Source organism: Neovison vison, chromosome 13 (genome assembly GCF_020171115.1).
Source record: "Neovison vison isolate M4711 chromosome 13, ASM_NN_V1, whole genome shotgun sequence".
Taxonomy (NCBI): Eukaryota; Metazoa; Chordata; class Mammalia; order Carnivora; family Mustelidae; genus Neogale; species Neogale vison.
This window is the reverse complement of record NC_058103.1, coordinates 92,259,381-92,286,293: the sequence shown is the minus strand read 5'-3', so window position 1 is coordinate 92,286,293 and position 26,913 is coordinate 92,259,381. Positions and strand designations below refer to the sequence as shown.

At 37.4% G+C, this 26,913-nt stretch overlaps 1 protein-coding gene across 1 annotated transcript; it reads right to left on the bottom strand.

The window, feature by feature from the left end:
- Positions 1 to 1,794: 1,794 nt before the first annotated feature.
- On the bottom strand, positions 1,795 to 22,528 carry LOC122894361 (rho GTPase-activating protein 11A-like). Its single transcript, XM_044232065.1, has 12 exons — positions 21,657 to 22,528; positions 18,338 to 18,408; positions 16,259 to 16,355; positions 15,075 to 15,328; positions 14,308 to 14,471; positions 13,974 to 14,120; positions 11,401 to 11,475; positions 10,477 to 10,644; positions 7,924 to 8,053; positions 6,666 to 6,774; positions 4,706 to 4,844; positions 1,795 to 4,300 (listed from the first exon to the last, which is right to left on the bottom strand). Exons 1-12 carry the CDS (start codon positions 21,783 to 21,785, stop codon positions 2,712 to 2,714), a joined length of 3,072 nt encoding a protein of 1,023 aa, XP_044088000.1. The 5' UTR covers positions 21,786 to 22,528; the 3' UTR covers positions 1,795 to 2,711.
- Positions 22,529 to 26,913: the final 4,385 nt, after the last annotated feature.

Here is a 26,913-nt window from a genome sequence, read left to right as displayed (position 1 = left end):
AGCTTTTTGTTTCAGTCATGCAAATCAACAGGACAAATGCTGTTACTGGTTTTAGGCTCAAAGACCATGCTGGGATTTTTAGTATTACTTACACATACTGAAGTTTTTCAATTCAGAATTTTATCTTAACATTGCTTACTGTTATCTTCATTTTGTGCTTGGAAAAATGGAGAAGACGTTACATTTTACTGCTTTTGTTTTGAATGGAAATTGAGATACACCAAAAGGTTTGCTTCATAGGAAAGTTAATATTTTAAAAACAAATATACCCTGGGCTTGATGCTGATCAAACATCAATATTGAATTCTTAGTGATCATAAAATGTTGCCAAGCAGCCTTCTAATTTAAGTCCTGCGTAATTGTATTGTTTGTTGCTCATGGTAAACAAATTTGTATGAGATCTTTATTTACACTTATTAAGAACAAAGTAATCCTTGAAGTTAGTGCCTATGCCCATACTTTTAACTGTGTTAAGTATATTCACCTATCATTTGACCAGATATTGAGTAACATTATCTCCATTTTATATAAAATTAAGAGATTAATCTAAAATTAAACTTCCCTGACTGTCCAAACTACTTACCTTCTTAGTCCTGCTCTACTGTTAGCTTTCAGAAAACAAAAATGAGTGACGTGTGGGTAGTTTTCTTTTTTATTTGTCAGAAATCCAGCACAAGCAGGGGGAATGGAGGCAGAGGGAGAAGCAGGCTCCCCGCTGTGCAAGATGCTCAATATGAGACTCTATCCCAGGACCCTGGATCACCACCCAAGCTGAAGGCTTATGCTTAACTGACTGAGCCACCGAGGCATCTCAGGGTAGTTTTTTTTTTTTTTTAAATAAATATCTTTCATTATTATTAATCTCAGAAAAGCCACTAATTCAGGTAATTGTACAGTTAATCTCCTGTGCCACCTTATTGCTCTTCCAATTCAACACTTCACCCATTCCCAAGGATATAAAATGACAACAGTACATTTTTAAAAGTTTATCCAGAGGGGAGGTGAAGTTTAAATAATTGCTTTGATTCAGACAACATATATTTCAAGAGTTTATGAGTGTTTTCTATCACCACTTACTATCAGAAATATCATAAACACCTGAAGTGCATATCTGGTTTGTATCACAAACCTGTTTTGATGTTATAAATCATGGTATTTGTATCTACAGGTTTTCAGTCTTTAAGTCAAATTCTTACTAATAGTGAGAAAGGGTTGATTCCTAGGTCATATAGAAATAGGAAATAGCTTTGAAATGAAATAGATATATTATTATCAAGTAGAACTTGGTGAAGCAGACACATCTAATTACTTCAAATTTCTCTGTAAATATGGCTGCTCTGAGTAGATATGCTGTTGTATTCTCCTCCACTATCAGACCGTGCCATTCTGGGGCAGCTGGGTGGCTTAGTAGGTTAAGCCTCTGCCTCAGGTCATGATCTCAGGGCCCTGGGATTGAGCCCAACATCAGGCTCTGCTCAGCAGGGAGCCTGCTTCTCGCTCTCTCTGCCTCTCTGCCTACTTGTGAGCTGTCAGAGAAATAAAATCTCAAAAAAAAAAAAAAAAAAGGAATGTGGCATTCTAATAACTGATCGAAAAAACTATCTTTAGTGGATCATTCTGCCTATAGCATTCCTTCCTCTAAAACCTCGAGAATATCCACCATTGTTGACATGATTCTTTTTGTAAACATTTGTAACTTCTAATAACTTAAAATATAAATTTAGACAGATTTGCTTGACAATTTGGGTCAAATTCTAAAAGGCTCTTTGAATTTCATCAGATTCAGACAAGTTATTTTCCAGAAGGTTATCTTTAATGTTTATGCTAAATAAATAACATTTACACACCAGACAAAACCATCATAGGCTTTTATAAGAATCAAAAGTTAAGAATCCAAGTTAGATATACAGAGGTACATCAACTATTTTAAATTATAAAATCAAGTGTGTGCATGTAAGAAATCACCTTGATTAAAAATTTCCAAGCTTAATTATTCCTCCTTAAATAATTTTAAAATTCTCTATCAGACAAAACAGCGAATGTATTTGTGCAAATTAACTTTAAAAACATAGTATGGCTCAAAAGTCATCAATTATTTCTGCAGCATCATTCTATAAGAGCATACTTGGGTCATTATTCTGCTTTAGCCATTATTCTTAGTCCAAGTGAACACACTGTACACAACTACAGACAATATAAACCTAATTATTCTGCCCCACATAGGAGTACAAGATTAAGAGGCTATTGAAGGAAGTTAATTTTTAGGGATTTTGGCAAAAACCACAAATATCAATGTAATTTAAGAAATAAGATTTGTAAGGCTTATCTTTTCCCTTTATGTTAGAAATTTCTTGTAGAAACCTTCTCTGACTTAGGAGGAATAACAGGAAATAGACAACTCGTTCCACTTTTTCTATCACACGTAGTACAAAATTCATACAATTTTCAAAAATTAATTTCTCACAAACCCAGCCAACAATTTCTTTCAAAAAGTAAAGTATAACCTCTGCTTTAAGAGATCACAAGTTTAAATACTGCCATAATTAAGAAAAACAAGTCATTTATACAAGCATAAGAATTCAAGTTGCTTGTTAAGTGAAACTAAAATCACTTAATCTTCCTGAGCTAGCAAACTAACATGCAGATTATCCTGCCAGTCCTATCACCACCCTCTAATTTTATTTACAGTAACAAGTATTAACATCTGTCAATTACAAGTCTACAGGTTTACTCGTTGGTAGTAGCTGACCTTTGCCAATAGGATTTTTTGGAGAACCTTTATACCAGACCCTTTCTTTTTCTGACGGTTTCCTAAGGACCCTGTTATTTATCCCAGAAGAGCCTGTATTATTATTTACAACAGATTTTAATATGTCATGATTTGTCAGGTCATCCAAAGGAATCTTAATTTGGCCATCAGATACTACTTCCTGTTTACAAACTCTGGTAGACCCAAGAGAAGCATTCTTGGAGTCTGGGTGCCTCTTCATCCTTGAGAAAGACTTGTAAGTTAACTCCATGCTTGATTTTGAAATTGCATCACTATTTGGCTGTTCACATGCTGTAAACTTCAATTCCTTAGGACCTGACTTGGTACATGAAATCAAGGAATCCTTTGATGTACTTTCGAGACCAGAGGAAAGAGCACTGTCACAGCTTACGGATTTAACCAGAGGAGAAGCCGCATCACCAAGACTTGCCAATTTCTGCCTTGCAGGTTGTCTGCTGTACTCCAACAAGGAGTTAATCCTTCTGACAGACTGACGGACAGGTGTACGCTGAAACTTAAGAGGTGAGCGAACTTTGGTTCTGTTTGTTTCATTGAGAGAAAGCTTATTAAACCACTGTATGTGGTCTGACACCCTTCCGTGCTCTGCCACTTGTAAGCTCTCAGAGCCGGTTGTGTGGCAGGTTTCCACCAGTGACGGCTGCCGGACGATTCTCACAGGCCTCGGTTTTGGCAAGTTTGTTCTATTACATGTAATCTGCTCTGAGGAAGAGGTGTCAGCTGGATCCTCCCTAGAAGCTGCACGTTTCAGCAAGTTCTCTCCAATCATATTCTCATTCTCATTCTCCTTTAATGGAGCATTCAGCTTGTCCCTTGTGGGCTGCTGATTCTTTATGTGTTCATCACTAGGCAATTCTGGCTTGAGTGAATGATCTCTAAGTATATTCGAATGGATGCTTTTCTCATATTCAATCTTCGTATGACTTGAGTAAAATGTTATAGTTGCTTCTCTATCCAATTTCTGAGTTTGATGTAGTGAGATGTCTTGTTCTGAAAAACTATTTTCATCTGTTTTATTCTCATGTTCATTTGATTCTATCACAGTCAAATCATTAGTTTCAAATAGATTTTTCTCTGGGCTATATTCTATAGAAGATGTTTCATTTAGCTTCACTTTCCCCACATTAGTTACTGATGACGGCCTGTGATTTATCAATGCATGAAGATTACTTCCGGATTCAGAAAATGCTTTCTGAATTTTCACCAAAGTCTCTGTGGTCAAGTTATTTTCATCCCCACTAAGAGAGCTTCCAGTTTTGTCATTATTATGCTTATCATGTACGCTAGAAGGGGTGAGTCCATATGAACTAAGAGGGGACTTTTCAACTGTTGTATCAGGCTCCAAAGAAGAGTTTTCCACCTCAACATTTCCCTTGATTGGAGAACCTTCATTTGCAGCTATTTCTTGAAAACTGGAATTACTAGGTCCCGTCCAAGACATCCGGTAACTTGTTCCATCTAGACGCTCTGGAGTTAATAAGTTTTCCTCAGACTTACTGATCTTTTTTGAACCTAAAATAAAGTAGTTCAGTCTTTTTAATCATTTATATTTGAAACATAATTGAAATACTATTCAAATACATAGCAGATAAAGGTATTGGGCATTAAATTTCAATAAATTAAGGATTTGTTAAAAGAAATAACTTTTTAAATAAAAAGGTCAGTTAGTTTTGTACTTATATTTATAAGCATCTTCCAATTGTTCAGACAAAAATACAATGCCAATTCAATTGTTTTCACTATTCAAACATGAATTTTGAATTTCTAGAACAGTAAATTAAGATATTTTATGATAAAATAACTGAAGCTTATATGTCATTATATCTAATTATATCTCAAGAAAGCCAGAAAAACTTTTTCAGAAAAGCAATGAGAGTAAGCTTTTTGAGTAAAATTAAAAATATCATGTAACTGTACCTTTCTTTGTTAATCTTTCATCAATATCTGGGCTAAAAAGCAGACCTGTTTTTACAGACTCAATCCTATTTTTTAAACTTTGTTGATTTGCAAGTCGTCGACCAACATTTTCACGTCGATCGACCCCAGAACACCCATTCTGTACAGAAAAGAAAAATTGAAAATGTTTTGGTTAAGAAATAAATCTAGTTAATTCAATACTAAGACAAAGTAAATTTTTATAGTTATCAAAATCCTCTAGAGCTGATTAAAAAAGGTAAATAAAAGTAAACAATTTCATACCAAACACAAATATACCTGCATGCATGTTGACAAAAACTGTAAGCATTTGACTTGGCTATTACTTGATATTTTATGATCTAAAATAAAAACAGCCTCGCATATTAACTAAAATAATTTCTTTTGTGATGACTCTGCGCTAGGACCTGCTCACAGCAGTGAGTGAACAAAACAAAACAAACAGACCAAAATCTTACCCTCCGAATTTACATTTTAGATGGGGAGATTTTGAGCAGGACAAGAAAAATGGTAAATTATATTATATATTTTACAATATACAAGGTGAGAAATGTTATCCAGAAAAGTAGAGCCGAGTAAGACGGGTATGGTGGGGTGTCATTTTAAATAGAGTGATCAGAAGATGATTTGTGAGTAAAGAAAAATGTGAGAAAGTCATGAAGATAAAAGGGGAAAGAACATTACCCCAGAGAGAATAAAGGCCAGCGTAGTGTCCAAGACTGAAAACAGGTCTGGCACATTTGACAAACAGCAAGGAGGCAAGAAGCTGAGTGAGCAAGAGGGAGTGGGTGAGAAGAGGGCTCAGAAGGAGGCAGGCTGGTTCCCGTCCTGTGGAGAGGTACATGGAAACATAAGAATTTTATCTTTTTTTCAGAGTGAAATGAGGAGTCACTGGAAGATTCTGAGCAGAACAGTGACAAGGATCTAAAAGGAATTTAAAAGGATCATTTTGGCTATAGTACTGTAGCAAGGTAGACGCAGGCAGACCTACTAGTAGAAACTTATTGCAGTAATCCAAGTTGGAGAGGCCAGAATTTATAGAACATTAGAAATGTAGTACCAGTGAGAATTGGTCAGTCTGGATATACTCTAAAAGCAGAGGAGACATAAGATTCCCTAATGGTTTACACAGGATGGTGTGAGAAAGTGAGGAGTCAAGAACGCCTATATGGTTTTTGGCCTAAATGACTAGAAGAACGAGTTGCCATAGCAGAGATAGTGAAGACTGCAGGTGGGGATGTGGTTGGCAGAGAGGGGAAAGGGTGGAGAATTAGCAGCAGTGAAGAAATACACCTTGCGAGTTCTATTTGGGACAGGTTATACCTGAGCTATCTATTGGATGGCCATCAAGTAGAGAAGTGAAGTAGACAGTTGTTAAGAAAGAGTCAAGTTGTTCAGGAAAGCATTTTGGGCTAGAGATAGAAACTTGAAGTCTTAAGTAACGATATGATGTTTAAAGCAAATGAGCACCTTGAATGAGTAGAAACAGAAAAGGGAAATCCAAGGACAAAGCTTTGGGCATCACAATGTAAAGGAATCAGAAAAGTAACCAGTGAAGGAAGAAAATCATGAGTGAAGTGCCCTGAAGTAGGGAAGGAAAGTATAACAAAGAGGAGCAAGTGACTAGCCAGGTCAAATGCTGTTGACAAGTCAAGTCCAACAAGGACTGTTATTTGTCAACTGGTTTGAGCATCATTGAAATTCTGGGTGATCTTGAGAGCAGCTGTATTGAGTGTTGGGGTTCAAAGCCTCATTGGAATTTAAGCAGAACAGAAAAGGAAATGAGGGAACAGTAGATATTAATTCATGTATAAGAGTGTGGTATAAAGGGGAGTAGAGAACGGGACAACAGCTAGAGAGGCAGGGTTGAGAGTGTCTTTTACCATCCAGTCTACAGCTTTATGCTAATATGAACATCAATGAAATGGTGAAAGACACTTACCATGTCTTTGCTACTTTTCCCCAGACTAAATTTCAAACGAAGAGATCTTCGGACCTTTTCTTTACGACTGATCTTAGGAGAGAAACAGCCTGCTTTTCCTGATTCCACTCTAAAAAAGCATGGGATTAAAAATGTCAGTATTGGGGCACCTGGGTGGCTCAGTGGATTAAAGCCTCTGCCTTCGGCTCAGGTCATGATTGCAGGGTCCTGGGATCAAGCCCTGCATCAGGCTCTCTGCTCAGCAGGGAGCCTGCTTCCTCCTCTCTCTCTGCCTACTTGTAATCTGTCAAATAAATAAATAAAATCTTTAAAAAAATAAAATAAATAAAAATGTCAGCATTAAAAAAAACCAAAAACCTGTTTGCATAAAAACTGGAGGCATTCTTACAAAATGCAATTTGAAAGTCCAGAGCAAATTATATTGCTAGTAATGAAACAGAGTAATAGTTTTCTAAAATCAGTTAAGTTTTAAACTACCATATATGAACATACTATATTTGTATAATAAATGGCCTCTCCTGTTTATCACAAGAGTTAGTTCATCACTTATAAACCAGAATCATGGGGCTCCTGGGTGGCTCAGTGGGTTAAAGCCTCTGTCTTTGCGGCTGAGGTCGTGACCTCAAGGTCCTGGGATCAAGCCCCGCATTGGGCTCTCTGCTCAGCAGGGAGCCTGCTTCTCTCTCTCTCATTCTCTGCCTGCCTCCCTGCCTACTTGTGATCTCGGTCTGTCAAATAAATAAATAAAATCCTTAAAAAAAAACAAAAAAAACCAGAATCATTAGAATAGACTAGCATTAGGGTGACTGGATTGGCTCAGTCAGTTGAGAGTCTGACTTTTGACTCTCTGGCTTAGGTCATGATCTCAGGGTCCTGGGACTGAGCGCCTTGGCTGGCTCCACACTCAGCGGGGTGTCTGCTTAAAGATTCTCTTTCTCCCTCTCACTCTGCCCCTCCCCCTCAAATACATAAGTCCTTTAAAAAAAAAAGAATAGACTAGCCTTTAAATAAAAGGAAATTTAAAAATCACACATTATCAACATACAATAGAATTTTTTAAGCAAGCAAAGTGGCCTCAAATTAGAAATCATTCTCTGGAGAACATATAAACAGCAGTCTGACTGATAAGACAATAAAGGCAGAGGGAATTTTTAAAAATTGTGACTCAAATATGATTCTCAGCAGAAAAACAAAATATTTTATTAACTATATATTCCAAATGTTTATCCAATGAAACGAAATGTCCTGGATTTATTACCTGCAAACCTTTTTGCTTGCAATCCTCTTACTTCGCCTTAGTACACCTGAACTGATCAAGTGGCTTCCACTGATGGCAATGGGAGAGAGTGAACTCTGAGATGATCCTTCTGGGCTTGTATCAAAGGGAACTATAAAAATAGAACCACATGAATGTACCACCCATACTTCCTTTATAAAGTATAAAATATTAATAGCAATTAGATTTCAAGGCTTAATTTCCAACCCTATGCAACAACAAAATCACATATTTCCGGGTAGAAACTTTAGAAGCCAAATAAACCCAATCCAACTTAAAATAAATAAATAAATAAATAAAAATAAATCAGTTTCTTACACTTTAGTTGCCAATTAAGTGTCAGACTAAACATGACCTTTATATTAAAGTTTTGCTTTAACCTCATTTAACAATGGACTGTAGGGGCTCCTGGGTGGCTCAGTGGGTTAAAGCCTCTGCCTTTGGCTCAGGTCATGATCCCAGGGTCCTGGGATCGAGCCATGAGTCGGACTCTCTGCTCAGCAGGGAGCCTGCTTCCCTTCCTCTCTCTCTGCCTGCCTCTCTGCCTGCTTGTGATCTCTGTCTGTCAAATAAATAAATAAAATCTTTAAAAAAAAGTATTAGTAAATATAAACTACATTATTGTTATTTTTCTCAGTAATATAAACATAGTGCTTGGTAATAAAAACGTGTATGTTATTGCTCCCTAAGTTTTAAAATATAATTATTGTAATTAGATTAGACAAATTTTGAAACTGAATCTTTCAGGGTGCCCGGGTGGCTCAGTCAGTTAGTTAAGCATCTAACTTCGGCCCAGGATATGATCTCAGGGTCCTAAGATGGAGCCATGCGACAGGCTCCATGCTCAGCTCCACGCTCCCTCTCTCCCTCCTGCTCATACTTCCTCTCTCAAATAAATAAAATCTTAAAAAAAAAAAAAAGAAGAAAGAAAAATGGTGAGTTAAAATAATAGGATCATTATATAATAATTAAATTTAATTAATTTTTAATTTAAAAAATATCATTGATTAAGCAGGCTTATACTAATGTTCCAGTAACATAAGAATGTTTAAACTACTTTTTGAGAGCTTGGAGAGAAGGAAGCAAGAGGTTCATTTCTTGGAGCAAATATTACAATGCAAAGACAGATAGAATTATAATTCATATTAGCCATCTGGAAACAGTCCTCCAAAGTGGAAAATACTTTAATAATTAAGAAAACACTAAGTTGGGGCACCTGGATGGCTCAACTGGTTAAGCCTCACTCTTGATTTCAGCTCAGGTCATGAACTCAGGGTCACTGAGGTCAAGCCTAGTCTCAGGCTCTGCACTGAATCTGCTTGAGATTCTTTCTCTCCTTCTCCCTCTGCTACTACTCTTTCTCTCTCTAAAATAAGAGAGAGAGGAAACACTAAGTTTAAAAGAATTTAATTCTCAAAATAAATAAATAAATTAATTAATAGAATTTAATTCTCCATCCTCTGAATACTGAAAGAAATACAGACAAAACTTCAGAGTTTTTACCATTACATTTTAACAAACTATACACAGAGAACATGTGAAGGACCATAAAAAACAAGTTGCTATTCTGTTCAACTTTCTAATAAAACAAACAAGGAAAATCCAAACTTCCTGGGTAACAGAAACCAAAGGGAGGTTTCCGGAAAGCTCTCCTAACTTAGCCAGCAAATTTAAAGGAAAACTCTCAACATTGTCTGAAATCAATAAAAACCTAAGAATTAGAGATCACTCACTTGTTGATGACATATGAGACAAATAGGAGATAGAGGACTCTGGGCTTAGTTAGGATTTCATTTCATTTTGGGTTGATCATAACATTAACTTGTAAGATTGACCATAAGCCAACTTGTATTCTAAAGGAGCCAACTCAATCTAAGACCATACTAACAAAAATCTGATAGTCAAATTGGCAAAATTACATTTTTCTCTGGAGGCTCTGGTTGGCCATGTTAGGAACTTATAGGTCATTTGGAAGAAAATGGCTGAGCTGGCAACGAATCTGGAAACTATGTCATAAGGAACAGCGTACACCAAATTATTAGAGCTTTTATAAAATCTACTTGGGTATAAAACTAAAAAATATGCCCCCCCCCCACCAACTACACAATGGTTCCTCCAATGGCGGTACCCCACAACTCCATGGACCGGAAAATCAAGCTTTTTGACAACCTCAACAGGAGACAGCAATACAATCATAGCTATAGATCAGGAAGTAACTAAAATAGAATTCAGGATATCCCATCACCTAAAACCTGAGCACCACTGCTATATACAGAAGCCCAAACTCTCATTCTAAGTTATTCATATCATAACTTTCAATAGGCATGGTAAGTCAACATACACATACACACATTTATTATACAGACCTAGCGTCTATTTTAAAAGTTAGGGGACTTTATAAAAATTAAGAGATTTGATAAACAGAATAAAGCCATAGCTCCTAAAAGGGGTGACATTAATATGAAATAGCACTTTTCTCAAAATACGCATTCATGTTAATGTTTACAACTCAGTAATATAATTTCTATTTGCTACCTGATACTGGTGTAGAACTGCTACTGAAGAGGTTAGTTGGCAACAACTCAAAGTTAAAATTGTGCTTGATGGACTTCCTCTTCTTACTTGAGAAACCATGAGAGGAATCCACTGGCAGTTTACGTTTAGCATTTGGTGTAAGAATCGTGGGTGAGATGGATACCTGGGCTGAAAAAAAAATTGTTTTATTTTATTAACTCTATGGGAAAAAAAGCTTTATATAATTTCTTCTTATAAAGCTATTACTTAGAGCTAACCAAAGAATGAGGGAATATGTTTACATTACCAAATATATCAAATTAATACCATCTAATTATTTAAAATGATAATAGGAAAGGCACAAAGAGGCAAGATTAATAGTAACTTAAACCAAATAGACTGAAAGATGCATACAATCCACATTAAAGAACATTAACATATGGAATAAAATCATAATCAAGGAGCTCAAACTGATCTACATAATAGTTTTGCTTTTCATCATAACTGAGTATTAACCACATAATTTCTTCAATCTGAAAAACAAAACAAATGATCATATTGTCTATTATTCTGTTATTGGGCTGACTACTTTCAGCCACAAGCAAACCAAGATAAAAATGGGAATATACACTAATAAACTTCTGGTTCTAAAACAAAAATGAGATTTTAATTATTTTCACATATTCAACAGCATCCAACTTACGTTCAACAGAAAAGCATGATTTGAAAGACTAAAGATGTAACAACAGACTAAAAAATTCTTACCTAAAATTTTGGGTTCATTATATACAATGTAATTAGCAATGTCACAACACAATTATACTACAGTATAGACTACTACAAATAAGATTTGGATTTGATGTAACCAAAGTAAGTTAGGTAATGGTTACTTTTTGTATAATACACAGAAATTTTCACTTAAAATTAAAAATACATAATACCTACCAATTTTTTCCTGTTGAGGTGTAACAGAGGGTGTTCTGTTAGATTTAAGTTTATTTAATGCTCCACTAACAAAATCTGAAATGCAAAGCACATATAACCATATAATCAATTACAATTTCACATTTACCTATCTTTCACCAGTAATTCATATGCTATTTGTGACTTTCCAGCATCTAAGTTTATGTCAGCTTATACATTTTAAAGTCACTTAAGGTTATGTGGAAGAAATTATTTCAAAATTGGAAAAAACTAAGATAAATTTTGATTACATTCCCTACTTATATGCCTTTACCTCCAAAGAGCATTAAATATAATAGGTAAGAGAGTCATGAGTGAGGAGTAAATATAAAACCATATAAAAACTGTCAAAGTCTAGAATATTATGGAATGCCAGTGCAGAAAAGAGATGATTTTCCCACTAAAAAAATAGCAAGGGTGAAGCATGCCTGACGAAACACTTAAACTGAATTTTGACAACTAGATATAATTTGGACAGCAAGGGTAGATGGAAGTAAAAACATTACTATTACTATTACTATTACATTATCCTATTTACCAATAAATAGGATAAGTTAAAAAAAAAAAAAGGTGTCTAAAAAAAGATAAAAAAATGCAGTTGGACTCAAGTACAGTAAACACTGCACAAATCAGAGAGAAGAAACAGTAGAAAGGCATGCTAAAGCAATCCTATGAAAGACCTCTAATATCAGGCTATAAATATCAGTTTTATCAGTGAAGTTTCTGATGAATATTGTGAAGACATGGCTGGAATTATATATTAAGAACATCAGTCTTGACAACAATGAGCAGGGCAGAGTCAATGAAGAGGCATGAAGATCAATAAGGAGATTCTTACAGTAAAGATGATCAGTATTATTTCATCAGTAAAGATGAAATACCACAGACAGCATCTTACAGAACCTGAAAACCATGAATATAAATGGTACATTAAGAGTTAGGCACCCACGGTTTAAAGCCTGAGTGACTAGAAAATGATGGTGCTGTCAACAAAAAGAAGGAATTCAAAAAGAACCAGTTTAAAGGGGGTGAAGATGATCTTTTCAAAATGCTGAGCTTAAAGCACCAAAAAAAAAGAAAAAAGAAGTGAAGATATCTTCCTAGTAAGCTGTTACTAAAGTGAAACTGACATTTGCGAGACAATATTCACCTATTCCCATGTTATAAATGAAACTCTAGGAGTGAATAAAATCACAAAGGAAAAGAAGGCAATAAAGGGGATCTGTGTCTAAGAATACCTGCATTTGGGGTAGGAAGTTTATGGGATGAAAGTATTTGTTCCGAAAATACATGTTTAAGTCCTAACTCCAAGTACTTGTGAACGTGACCTTATTTGAAATTAGAGTCTTTGTAGATGTACTCAAGTTAAGAAGAGGTCATTAGGATAGGCCCTAATTCAATGTAACTGGTATCACTATAAGATGAAAACTTGGACTGACACCCAGCGAGGAACCCATGTGACAACAGAGGTAGAGATCGGATGCAGCTGCAAACCAAAGAATGACAACAATCAACAGCCACCACCAGAAGCTAGAAAAAGCAAGATTAGTCCCTATAGGTTTCGCAGGGAACATGGCTCAAACAGCTTGATTTTAGCTTTGGGAGGCTTCAGTCTACTTAATCAAGGAAGTTATGAAATCTTACAACTGATTCCATCATGATGGAGCTTTAGGTCTTTTTTTCTTCCATGGTAATATTTCCTTCATTAGTTAGTTCATACTTCTAAATGATTCACATCACTATTTCAAATCATGATCTCATGCCTAACTGTTCTCTCTACTCCCAAATCTCAATTCTTTAAACCAAATAATTTTAGAAAAAATTATAATCCTGTAATTCCTCTACTCATAAACCTTCAACATCAATACCCAATATCCAGCTTCGTGTTCTAACGTTTGACATTGAGCTCACCATGATATCCTCCTAATCCTTAGGATAAACCCCTAACCCTAACCCTAACAGATTATGTCTACCCTATACAAATCTTTCTTTAGAGCATCCTTCCTACCTACGATAGGATACAAGTATTCTGATGCTCTATCCAATTCCCCTGGACTCTACCGATTTTTTTTTTTTTAAAAAGATTTTATCTATTTGTTTGACAGAGAGAAAGACCACAAGTAGGCAGAGAGGCAGGCAGAGAAAGAGGGGGAAGCAGGCTCCCCGCCGAGCAGAGAGCCCAATGTGAGCTCGATCCCAGGACCCTGAGATCATGACCCGAGCTGAAGGCAGCAGCCTAACCCACTGAGCCACCCAGGCGCCCCTCTACCGATTTTTTAAGAAGGTTCAGTTTGGTTTCTTCTTTGGAGTCCCGGATCACTACAACCCAGGGAACTTTTCTCTTTTGAACACGTTTCACATTTATGCTAGAGATTTAGCATTAATATTAGATTGTATTGTCACTTTGCTTTTCACATGCACGTGTCATGTTTTTCCAACTATGCTCTAAACTAAGAAGGCACACACCATAGTGTGTGCTTCATTACATTTACACACACTTTAGAGAAAAGCAAATTGCTATACTTCCACAAAGTGAGACTGCCACTGCCACTTACCTCCTACACTTTGTCTTCGCTTTCTTTTACAATCACCAGGAGTTTCACATTCACCTTCTTCAAAGCCTTCTAATGACGGAGTAGCACAGAGACCATCAAGACCCAACATAGCTGGTATCTTTTCCTGGATAAAATCTGGAACATGCCCTAAACAAAAATGTTCAGAGTTAAAATTTTTCCTCTACTCTCCTTCAAAGTGTTCAAAGAGTATATACCAAAATGTTCAAATAGTATATATATTTCTAATAGCTGTCTTCACAGTTCAACTTGGAGGAATATGGGATCTCCTTCATTTAAACTAATCCTGTTACTTTATAATGTAACTACCTCTTACCAATATCTGATGCATAATCAATGAGAGTCTTCACCACTGCAGCCTGTAATCGTAGCTTTTTTTCTGTGTTAGCAGACATCTTGTCATGTCCTTCACTTGTCTGAAGCAGATTTGGTGCAAATATTACTGCAAGATTGCTGCTATCCATCTTATTCTCACTGGACCTTAAGTGGAACAAGGTTTTATCAGAATGAGCCAAAGAGAAACATACAGAGGTAAAATACCATTTTGAGCACACTTTGAAGACTTCTTACTTTATCAGTCAAACACAAGTCAAAATAGTTATCCTTTATCTACCCATGTACAGAACCAGAAATTGCTTCTGTGTGTTTAAATATACATCATAAAAACCATGTTAACTAAATAATCCACATTGTTTTCCCACACAAATTGAACATGGATATTTGATTTTCAAACCCACATACAGAAAAATTGTATTAAAAGGCTGCAAGTATGTCTAGAACAAGCAGGCTCACTGACAGCAAGCCAAGGGAGGGGACAAATTTGAGAAGCAAGATACAAATATATCAAAAACACAGTCATTCAGTGGACAAAGAATCCTATCAACAACAACAAGCCATTCATAACGATGACCATAAGACAGTTAAGAAAATACAAATCATTTGGCATATAGGGTACATTTCTTATAGTGAGGAAATTATTTTTAAGAAAAATTTCCATTCTAAATTTAATTTTAAGTTATTAACTATACCGGCAAATCTATCTAATTAACAAACTGTCATTTCCTAAGACTTTTACTTACTTACCTAAGGGAAACATTTCTGAGAAAGTTAAAGAAGTATCTTAATACATCAATTGTGTGGTCAGCCATAAGACAGGAGAGCAACATTGTAGCTTTACTCTTCTCCTCTGTTCCTAACTGTTGAGCTTTGAAAAATGCTTCATGCAAATCAGCTGGAAGGATGGGTTCTGGCAATTCTCTGAAAAACTGCTTAAGAAGTCCTGCAACATCACAAGGAGGTGCCGAAGATAGGCAACTTTCACCATGATCCAGTTTATTCTGAAATAAATATAATAATCTTGAGCATTTGAGGTCTTAAGAGTTTACTGCGAATAAGATATCCTTTTGTGTACTTTCCCTTTGTGTAGAGAGCTTTAATAAATTTTGCTTAACTCTTGTTTTAATATACATCATGCCATTTTAGAAGGCTAAAAACTAAATAAAAAAACATTTTTTCACTTCCTATAGTACTTTATAGGAACAAAGGACCACAAATTTGAATGTACTCTAAACTTTTAAAGCATTATATAGATTGTAGCAATTATTTCATAATATATACATATATTAAAACATCAAGTTGTATACCTTAAATGATATTTGTCAATTATATCTCAATAAAACTGAAAAAAAAAAAAAGCATTGTATAAATAATGAATCTTTTTTTTGAGAGAGCGCATGAACAAGTAAGCGAGCACGTGCTTGTGCATGGTTGGAGGTACAGGGAAAGGGAGAGGAAGAGAGAGAATCTTAAGCAGGCCCCAGAGCCAGCATGGGGCTGGACACAAAGCTGGATCTCACAACACACGACCTGAGCCAAAATCAAGAGTCAGACATTTGGGGTGCTTCGGTCTCTCAGTCAGTTAAGCTTCTGCTTTTGGCTCAGGTCATGATTCTGGGTCCTGGGATCAAGCCCCACATCAGGCTCCCTGCTCGGTGAGGAGCCTTCTTCTCCCTCTCCCTCTGTAACTCCGTTTGTACTTCCTTGTTTGCTATCTCTGTCAAATAAATCAATCTTGAAAAAAAGGAACCACTTGGGCACTTAATCCTGTGTTAATTCCTTTTTAGAAAAAAGTTTCTTTTGCCATGAAAAAGGCTCTTCGCAAATTAAATTTCTGTTAATAATTTATGCAATAGTTTTAATATTTCAATTCTAAAAACCAAATAAAAAAGTAGTACAAATGAAAAATTATAGTTCAAGAATATGCTTACCTTTAGGGCTCTTAGACGAATAACAGATCCTGATTTCCTGAAAAGCCCCTCTGTATGAATATGCTCTTCTAAAGATGAGCAAGCATCAACAAGAAAACTGAAAGAGAGAAATCTTTTCAGGTGGCTGGATACACATCTTACTAAATCTTATTCTTCTATCAAAGTACATGGACCAAGCACTATCCCCCCTCTGGAAGTTCCGATGTCACATATTTCTTCAGACTTTGTGATAAAAGGTTAATTCCAGTTGTTTTTCTTGCTTCCTAAATTCTTCTGTCCAGTTCATCTTTTTTCTGAGACAATTTCAGTAAGCTCGCTTTAATTCAACATCCTTCTTGATCCTAGTTCATTTCTGTTTCCAGAGCACAAGATCTTTTTTACTGCCTTTACTTCATATCCCAGTCTCTCCTCAACAGTCTCCAATCAGACTCGCACCCCTATTACTTCAGCAAAACAGATCTCATCTTAAATATCATGTAGATATTTAAGTAGATATTAAGGTCCTGCCAGCATCCGACACACTTAACCACCCCCTGCTTTTCTTGAACAAAGCTCTTTTTCATGACATTTCCGGTTTTCCTGCTCTCCCCCAACTATCCCTTCTCAAACTCCGTTTCTGGCTTCTCTTTTTCTGTCAGACCTCCTCATGCTAGTATGACCCCAGGCCCTAAGACCTTCTTTTTTTTAAGATTTTATTTATTTGACAGAGAGAGAGAGAGCACGCGTACATAAGCAGCAGGAGTGGCCGGCAGAGGGAAAGGGAGGAGAAGCAGGCTCTCCACTGAGGCTGGAGCCCAATGTGGGGCTCAGTCCCAGGACCCTGGGATCATGACCTGAGCCGAAGGCAGGTGCTTAACCAACTGAGATACCCAGGCACCTCCATAGCTTTAAATATCTATTATCTGTTACACTTGCCCAAAAATAAGGCAATGTACTTTTCTCACTCTAACACTGCGTCTCAGAAAAGTCCGATACAGCCTCGTCCTTACAATCCTTCTCATACTTAGAGGTGTGTGCTCTATTTCTTTGTACTGAACAACTTTTTTTTTTTTTTTTTTTGGTACTGAACAACTTTGAATCATCAATGTTGGCTTTAGTAGTTAACAACTGATACCACAAATTAGAATGGATGTCAGCAGCAAGCAACTGATAGCATTGTGCTGCTACACAATGGCTGAATGTCATAGGGGGTAACTGACAGAATTTAACTTTTGTCTGTTTGTTTAAATCAGGCAAAGAAATTACAACAAAGATTTAGTCATCTTGATTGGGGATATGACTTTGCAATTCTAAAGGTAGAAAATCATTAAATAAACAAACCTTTTATAGGTCATTTGAAAAGCAAAATAGTAAGTGCTTACCTTATAGAGATTATCAATCAACACCTATATGCTGAATGAGAGAAAACTGTTCTAAGATTGCAAGGTATTCAATAAATGCTTTTGGACAATGCATCAGTTAAAAACTTGGGTTACTGAACTAAAGTAGCCAGAATGAACCCTACTTTGGACAGAGGGGAAATGAATTAGTAATAGGTCAGATAGTTGCTTTGCATGCTTCCTCAAACTATTTAAAATGTTAACTTCTCTACTAATTTCTGATGCACTTAGTCTAAAAGGTTAATTTTAAATAGTGACACAGGAAAGCTCAAGTGTTATATAATTTATATTCAGAAATACTTTATTTAATCTTAGCTTAAATGTTCTCTTACCCACAAAAGAAAAAGAGGGTAGTGGTGGGGGAGGGGGGAGGAACAGACTCTTAGAGAACTGCTAGGTCAAAACAAAAGTTTAAGTCAATCAGTTATTTATTTTTTTTATTTATCTTTTTAAAAGATTTTATTTATTTGAGAGATTGCCCAAGCATGAACAAGCAAGGAAAGGGGCAGAGGGAGAGAGACAAGCAGACTATCCACTGAGCAGGGAGCCCAAAGTGGGGTTCCATCCCAGGACCCTGAGATCATGACTTAAGCAGAAGTCAGACACTTAAACTGAGCCACCCAGGTGCCTCTCAACTATTTATTTTTAAACGCCTAAATACCAGTTTGAAATATTTTTCCTCATCCCAGACTTAGCTTACCTTGGAATGTGTCCATATTCTGGTACAACAGAATGGGGCAATGCATTAAAAGGTACTCCAAATATTTTACCCTAAAATGGCAAATTCAGTTATTCTAACACAAATATTAGGCATAAGGTAAGTTTTCTTAAATATTAAGCAAATTTAAAACCAGGAAATTTAAAAAATAGAAATAATTAAGAAAATAAAAATATTACAAGTAACTTTGATAAAAAGTAACAACTATATGCTAAACATTCCCTTAGGTACTGGAAGCACAAAAATGGTCAAAATAAAGTCATTGTGGGTGGGGGGGATGGGTGAGATAGATGAAGGGGATTAAGACCACACTTAAGATAAGCACAAAGTAATGTAGAGAATTGTTGAATCACTATACTGTACACTTGAAACTAATGTAACAACTGCATAGTAGTTGTTCTGAAATTAAAATTAAAATAAACAAAGTCATTGCCCTAAAGCAACGTAACGCATTCCATCAGTTTCCATTCCCATAATGGAAAATCAATCCAGTTGGTGCTTAGTCAGGATATCCTTAAACAAAATTTGGCCAAAACACTAACATTTTCTAAAAATACTATGTTTCTTTCAGTAACCTTATGAACACTAACTTTATACTTTCCTCTGTCACCTTATAAATACTAACATGAACAAAAGGCTAAGTTGGTTGGTAATGGTAGTTCTTGTCACTCATTGAATACTTCTTACAGTTACATTTGAGGTGGGTTTTAGACCAGATGTCTTTTCCACACTCTATGGAAAACTGCCAGTCAAACTGTTCTGACCAAAGCAGGGATTCCACAAACATTTAATTCCAATTTCTTCAACTACTTTGAAAAATATTTTTTAAAAGTCATATTCAAATGTATTACTCATACTCAAATTTAATACATGGAGATCCCAAGAGTAAATGTCTATGTTACACACTTCTTAATAAAGAACCTGCCACTATCTTTATGCATGCATCTGAACTTCCTAAAAATGTATCATTAAGAAGGTAGTAGTATGCACTGTACTTAAATACAAGCCTATATATATCTGCTTATACAAAATTAAATAAGTGGGTCTACCCAATCTCATAAACATTAATTTAGCTTAGATGTATCTGCTCTCCATGAATGCGCTTGAAGCACTGACGTTAAGAAATCATTCAGCACTGTTAATTATTCATCAGAGTAACAAAATCTTACTAGTCTTTTACAAGCATCTGGCTCCCTTTAATTGATAAATATAGAAGACAGTATAGTGCTTAAAAGAGTGTGTTCCTAGTGGCAAGGCTGCCAGGATTTAAACCCTGGCTCTTCCACTTACTAGCTGAATGACCTTGATCAAATTAATTCTTTAAGCCTCAGTACCTTCACATAGGTCCTAAGTCAAAGAGTTGTAGAGAAAATTAAATAAATTAAAAGATGTAAAGCATTTATATTAGTCTCTCACATAGTGTAACTACTCAAAGAATATTTGTCGCTGTTACAATTACCATTTCTAGGTGAGCTATTAAAAAAGACGCTAATGTGGAAAACCCTTTTTTTGGGTAAATCAGAATTTTCTTGATACTGTGCACTCAAACAAAATGCAAAAATCAGATGCTGAAGCTGATTATAAGTCTACAGAGGTCTTACTTACCTAGAACTTGGGTTTTTTTTTTTTTGTCAAGTGTATTATTCTCAATATTGGCCTCACGATAACAATTTCATAAAATAAAACGAATAGCACGTTTCTAAAATTTTATATACTGCAACATCACTTACAATTTTACCTTCAAAAGATTTCTAGCACTTTTCCTTAATAGCTCAAAACTATTATTAGCTAACAAACACGAAAGACCCAAAGAAATCTAGTTTTCAAATATAACTTATCCTGTTCCCATTCTTATAAAGATCTTCTGTATTTCTTTATTAGAATGCTTCTATTGTGATTTCCAGCCTAACAATTAGGATGTCAACCACTGATTACCATAAAACTATCATTAGCAGAATAAGTGACATGTGACAGGTACTGTTCTAGTCCTATCTACAGATCTTACCATTTTTAAATCCCCTAAATAACCCAAGGAGAGATACTATTTACTTGAGAGAGAGAGAGAGTGAAAGAGCCTAAGCAGGGATTGGGGAGAAGGAGAAGCAGGCTCCCCACTGAGCAGCAAGTGAGACCTGGGGCTGGATCCCAAGACTCTGGAATCATGACCTGAGCCAAAAAGACAGACATTTAACTGACTGAGCCACCCAGGTACCCCGGTGAAAAAATACAGATTCAAATTTTTTCGTATACTTACAAACCAACTATATTTGAAATCTTGAAAAAACGGTTTTTCAGTCAGAAGAAATCACGCTTAGTTTATAAATATAAACATGTATGTTGCCAGTAAGCTGCAAACAACAAACTTTTCTCCAGAATGTATAAGCAATTAAGAGGTATACAAATTAACTGTGTTAGTAGCTTTCTTATCCAAGTACTTATTTTCTCAGAAATTGTAAATTAAGAGCTATGCAAATTTTATTAGTATTCATCTCTACTTAAAAAATACCATATAATTAGGCAAATACATTTAAAATAACATGCTTTATATTCAACTTATTTTTCACAATGAAATTCTTGGTGATACAGTAGATAATAAAATTTCATTCAAAATCCCCTTACTTCGACCACCCTCAGATCAAATAGCTTTTTAATTATCCCATTGTGCCATCGCAACTTACTCACTTTAAAAAACAGCTTTATAACCCAAAAATTACCAAGCAGCAAGCTTGTTTTTTTCAAATTAGTGAACACGGAGGTATTATCTGACGCCTATTTCTAATACTCTTTCACACCTTATCTATTGACTCATTTAGAAAATTTATTGATCCTCCTTGTCCCGTTACAAATTTTATTCTAAAACAGTGGTGGTGGTGGGTAATGTTCCTCTCTCTTCCCACGTGGTACTTGTTCAAAATAAATCAGCAGTATCTGGAGATATTTTTAATTGTCAAAACTGGGAGATGCTACTGGCATCTAGCAGGTAGAAGCCAGAGATGCTGCTAGACATTCTACAATGCATAGGACAGCCCCTAAGTCTCATCTCAAATAGATAATTTTCTAGTTCAACGTGGTGAGGTTGAAAAACCCTGCAACTTTCTCAGTGATCAAAAATCCCTGTAAAGAATCAACAATGTCATTCTTTAAATTTCAGTAGTCGACCAACTGGATTGAATTAGTCACACTTAGCCACATTCTCTTTGGGATCCACATAGAAACATTTCAGCATGAACCATAATAGTGATGGTACAGGGTGCCCCCCCCTTCTTTTTTTTAAACCCAAACCTCTTCCCCCAGAACTTACCACTATTTCCGTGGCTGCTGTTTCATGTCTCCTGCGATCGCACTGCCCACGGCCGCTCTTGACCTTAATGCCATAGACCGCCCGAAGCTGCTGCAACAAGGCCAACCTTACCAGCCTCCGATCCCACATCCCGGACGCGTCGCTCACTCTCCGAGGCAGGATCTGAGTCCTGACCCTCGTTCGCCACCAGGTCTTCCAATTTCCAAACACTCTCAGGTTTGCACTGTGCTCCGCTGCCTTCTGGCCAAGTCTGGCACTGTTCTGGCCCCGGGCCCCAGCCACTTCCACGGCTTTTCCCTTGGTCCTCTATCCACTTCCACAAAACCTTCTCCTACTTCCCTCTGATCTAACCACACCTCACCTTTCCCTCACTTACACCGACCTTCTTTCTCGTCACTTGATTCCTTCAGCTCCTTACACACACTTCCCTTCTTTCTCCCTGATCCTTTCGGTTCCTTGTCCGACGCCTGTTACCAGCTTCTCACCACTTCCGGCCACTTCCTAAGATCCCGTTTCCTCCAAACCTCACTTCGCCCTCGTCCTTTCCCAACGGTAAAGACCCTTCTCCTTGGCCCTTCTGCCCCGGCAGGCTCAGCCGGGCGTTGGTATCTCAAGTCCCGGGGCCCCCAGCCCTAGCCCAGCCGCCGGACCAGCCGGCTGCTCAGGCGCCCTTTCCAGTCCCGGTCCCCGCCCGGGCTGGTCGCCGCCGTCACCCCGTTTCACAGGCTGCTCCTGCCCTCCCTCAGCAGCCGGCCTGCGGCCCCCGGCCTGTACATCCCGGTGTGCTCACTGAAGCCACGCAGCTCTCCTCATGCCTCCGCCTCCACCGTCTCAGCAGCCCTGGAGCCACGACCGTCCCACCCTCACTTCCAGCCCAGGCTCAAATGGCAGCGCCAAACAGCGCTCCGCGCTCTGATTGGCCCGCTTCTCGTTTCAAAATCAGGACCTCAGAGAGTGGCCAGGAGCTGCCTGTCTAGTGACACAAGGGCAAAGGCGGTGCTCACGAAGGGCGTGGTGGGCAAAACTAAGAAATATGGGGGAAAAAAGTTACGTTAAACTTGCTTCTTCGTAGCCATACTTTTGGAGGAAAACACTTTTTAGAGCGTATTTTAATACACCTGGCCCCCGACGGAGACAATACATTCGGGGAAATGAAATAGACACCCATACTTCTTGGTCAAAGCTAAAGGCCCCCTAACGGAGAAAGCGGTTCTACGGAACCCGAGGTGAGACAACCTGAGTCAGGGTTCACAAACGCTGATTTGGATAACCCTAAAGCAGGATTTTTTAGAGGCTACCTCGGCTTTAGAAACTGGTCCGTCTTTGGGGAACTGATAGTGATGCTCAAATCTTAGCACACAGGGAGTTAAACACCCAAAGAAGACCTGTCATGGGGGACTTGAGTGCGGGAGGAATGCGAAGTCCGCGGGAGGCGGCAGCTGCAGAAGGGGCACTCGTTGGGATTTGGAGTAAGGCCCACGCATGGCTGAATTGTTGGTGATGCTGTTGACGAACAGGACTGCACAACCGCAACGCTGTGCCTGGGCTGCTTTAACATTCTCAAACAGCAGCGATCCCATCAAGATGTACACTTTTTTTTTTTTTCTGGGACGTGATTCATTTAGGGCAAGAGACTGGTACTCAATTTAAATACAAGCAATAGAGCGAACGTTTACTGTCACTCCGCCTCACCCCCAGGGAAACTAGGTGCGAGCAGCGACAGAACTTCACCTGCCTTATCAACTGTTGCATCCCTGTCGCCTAGCAATATTTGTCCAATGAACGAATTTAAGTAGGGAAAGTTTTTTTTTTAGAATCATTTTGCCCCTTTTGGAGTTCAGTCCTTGGGTAGTCTACCTTTCCCAAATCTAAAGACGATTCCCTGAAGAAAGGGAACAAAATGGAAGTGAAGCATTTTTCTGTGTTGTAACAACTAGTGAGCGCCTGCTGTGCAATATGGGATAAGATAAAGAGCAAAACCGGACAGTTTAGGGGAAGAGAAAATTAAACAATTGTATTAGTGGGGGTATAATTAATCAACAGAGAGGTGTAGTAAGGCAGGGAATACTAATCGATGATAGAGTATAGTAAAAGAGGGCGCCTGGGTGGCTCAGTGGGTTAAGCCGCTGCCTTCGGCTCAGGTCATGATCTCAGGGTCCTGGAATCGAGGCCCGCATCGGGCTCTCTGCTCAGCAGGGAGCCTGCTTCCTCCTCTCTCTCTGCCTGCCTCTCTGCCTGCTTGTGATCTCTCTCTGTCAAATAAATAAATAAAATCTTTAAAAAAAAGTATAGTAAAAGATCCTTGGTGCGCGGAGGGGCAACACAGCAATGATTGATCAGAAGAATCAGTAGAAATTGGTAAAAAGTGAAAGTGGGGTGGTGGAGTGGGACCAGCATTCAGGAAATAAAAGCACTGCAGAAAAGCCATCGATTTTTAACGGGAACCAGTGCATCAGAGACTAAACTGAACCTACTCCTACTCGTTTCTTTTTGCTAAAGAAATAACTTTTAAAAAATTACTTAACTTGGGGCGCCTGGGTGGCTCAGTTGTTAAGCATCTGCCTTGGCTCAGATCATGGTCCCAGAGTCCTGGGATGGAGCCCTGCATCAGGCTCCCTGCTCAGCAGGAAGCCTGCCTCCCCCTCTCCCACTCCCTCTTCTTGTGTTCCCTCTCTCGCTCTGTCTCTTTCTGTCAAATAAAATCTTTTTTAAAAAATTACCTAACTTAAAAAAAAAAATTACTTACGCTGTCTTTAGCCTCCTCCCCCCACTCCAAACTTCACATTGTTTTGGATTTTAGATGTCCCAGATTTCCTTTTCTTAAAGATGGACACTGCTCTTGAACCTTAAGTGCCTTTTCTGTGTCATAACATTTTTTTCAAAGCTGAGCTCTTTGATTTTCTTTTGTCTCCTTCCTTTTAAGATGAAATTATTGGTTCTTAATGATAGTAACATAATTACGTATTTGCCTTATCCATGTATACATATATACACACATACATATATATATATAATAACAATATTGCTAAATAAGACTGCTGAGTGAAGCTTAAGTTTGTATGTTTCTTTTTGTCCTCATGCTGTGTCCCATTAGGATGTACTAGCAAAGTACCCTGTTTTGAATGAACTGCACATAATTCTTCTCTTTAGTTATATGTAGATGGAAGTTTATTCAACTATGCCTCTATGGCTAGATACATGGGGTATTTCCAGTCTTTTGGTATTACAAAAGTTCTGTGTGCATAGACAATATGCTTTTGCTAATGGCTCATTAGCATAGAATCCTGCCAATGGAATTGCTAGGTAAAGGAACATGTTATTTTGTTTAATATTGCCAAATTCACCTTCATAGGGGTTGTGTGATTTTATATTCACACTTACAACTTATGAGAGTTCCTGTTTCCCCACAGCCTCTCCAATAGAGTGGATTTTTGCTAATTTGATAGGTAGCAAATGGTATCTGATTACAGTTTTATATTTATCTTTTTATAAGTGAGGTGGAGCATCTTTTCAAATGACACGTGCATACAGTGAAGTATGATGAGTCTTGAGGAATGTGGCAGATACACAGCTATGAAATGAAGTGGAACAAGCAAGGCCCAAAAGAAGGTATATAGTATGCTACTTTTTGTGTAAAAGGGGGCTTAGAAATACATACACAAGTAGGCACTTGTTTTTATTTCCAAAGTAAATATAATAGATAAGCCAAAATCTCATAAAAATGGTAACCAATAGATGGAGAGCAAGGCCTGTTTTCCAACGGATGATCTCTAAAAAAATTCTGGAAACAGTCTATGTATTAGCCCAATGGGAAATACTCTGAACACTTTTAATGACTTTTATTGGACTTTCTGCTTTGCATTTTTGTTTGTTTAAATTGTAATCAATCTCTTCCCTTAATACTCTAGATTCTAAGTCATAGGTAGAAATGTTTACCCCCCTCTCAGATTATAAAGGACTTCACTTACTTTATTTTTTTAGTACTGGTATGGTTTTCTTTCTTTAAAAAAATACATCTCTGATCCATTTGGGATTTATCCAATGTAGAATAAAGAATGGAATTTTCCCTTTTTCCTTATGGCTATCCAACCGTAGACATTTTTATTTCATCTCACTTCAGCAAACTCCCACACCTATCTCCAAAAGTAGCAAAACACTACTACTGAAAGCCCCATAGAGTACAGACAGTCCCCAACTTATGATTGTTCAACTTAAATTTTTTAATTTTATGATTGTTTATATTATGATTGTTTATGATAGTTTCTGTTAAACTACCTCCCGAAAACTTCTTCCTGTATCCTTGCTTTGAAAAAGGTGACTGGTTTAGCTTCTCAAATCAGATCCAGAGGTGATTGTCCTTGAAATCACTGCCTCTGAGGCCTGACACGTTGCACAGGCACGAGACTCATTTATTAATAAAACAGAACCATTTGAGGAAACATCTGTCTTAAATTTGGACTTGACCTAGGTGGAAAACAATACGGTGATTTCCTCAGGTCACTGGAGTTCTCACCAGAATAATGGACACTGTGGTGCTTCACCTAGATCCGATCCCTCTAGAGCTGAGGTCCTTGTTCCCCCACTTGCAAGAGTGTTAGCCACTGATGACTCATAGCCCAACTCCGAAATGACTGACAAAAATGCCAAACATAAAATAATAGCTTCCTAAGACTATATAAGTGTTCTGGAGTAAGAAATTGGAAGACTTAAATTTTTTTTAAGGTACAGGAAAAATGAGATGGAAAAGGATAATGATAGATAAACACAAATGACTAAGGATGCCTGGGTGGCTTAGTTCGTTAAGCATCTGCTTTGAGCGCAGGTCATGATCCCATATGAGGTCCTGGGATCCAGCCCCAGGTCAGGCTTCCTGCTCAGCGGGAAGCCTGCTTCTCTGTCTCTCACTCCCCCTGCATTCCTTCTCTTGCTCTCTCTCTCTCTCTCTCTGTCAAATAAATAAATAAAACCTTTTTAAAAATGACTAAATTAAAACTGTAAGTATATGAAGACTTAAGAAGTTTTTGGTCTTTTACAAAGCTAAATAATGGGCAGTTTATAGTGCTTTCAATCATAGGACAGACCCGATTAGATAAATTACTGTGTATCAATTACCTGGGTCATATATATTTACTGATTTGGAAGATATTTAGGATATAATTTGAGAAAAAGCAAGTCACAACATTGTATATAGAATATGTTGTTTCTTATACATGTGTATGTAAAGAAAAATAGAAAGTTATTAACAGTGATCATTTTT

Excerpts from the sequence above, each read along its gene's own strand:
- LOC122894361 (XM_044232065.1), bottom strand. The coding sequence starts at position 21,785 with ATGTGGGATCGGAGGCTGGTAAGGTTGGCCTTGTTGCAGCAGCTTCGG. Across the intron at positions 6,775-7,923 it reads GCAAGCAAAAAGGTTTGCAG|AGTGGAATCAGGAAAAGCAG; the intron begins GTAATAAATCCA and ends ATGCTTTTTTAG. Across the intron at positions 4,845-6,665 it reads GGAAAAGTAGCAAAGACATG|AATGGGTGTTCTGGGGTCGA; the intron begins GTAAGTGTCTTT and ends TTTTCTGTACAG.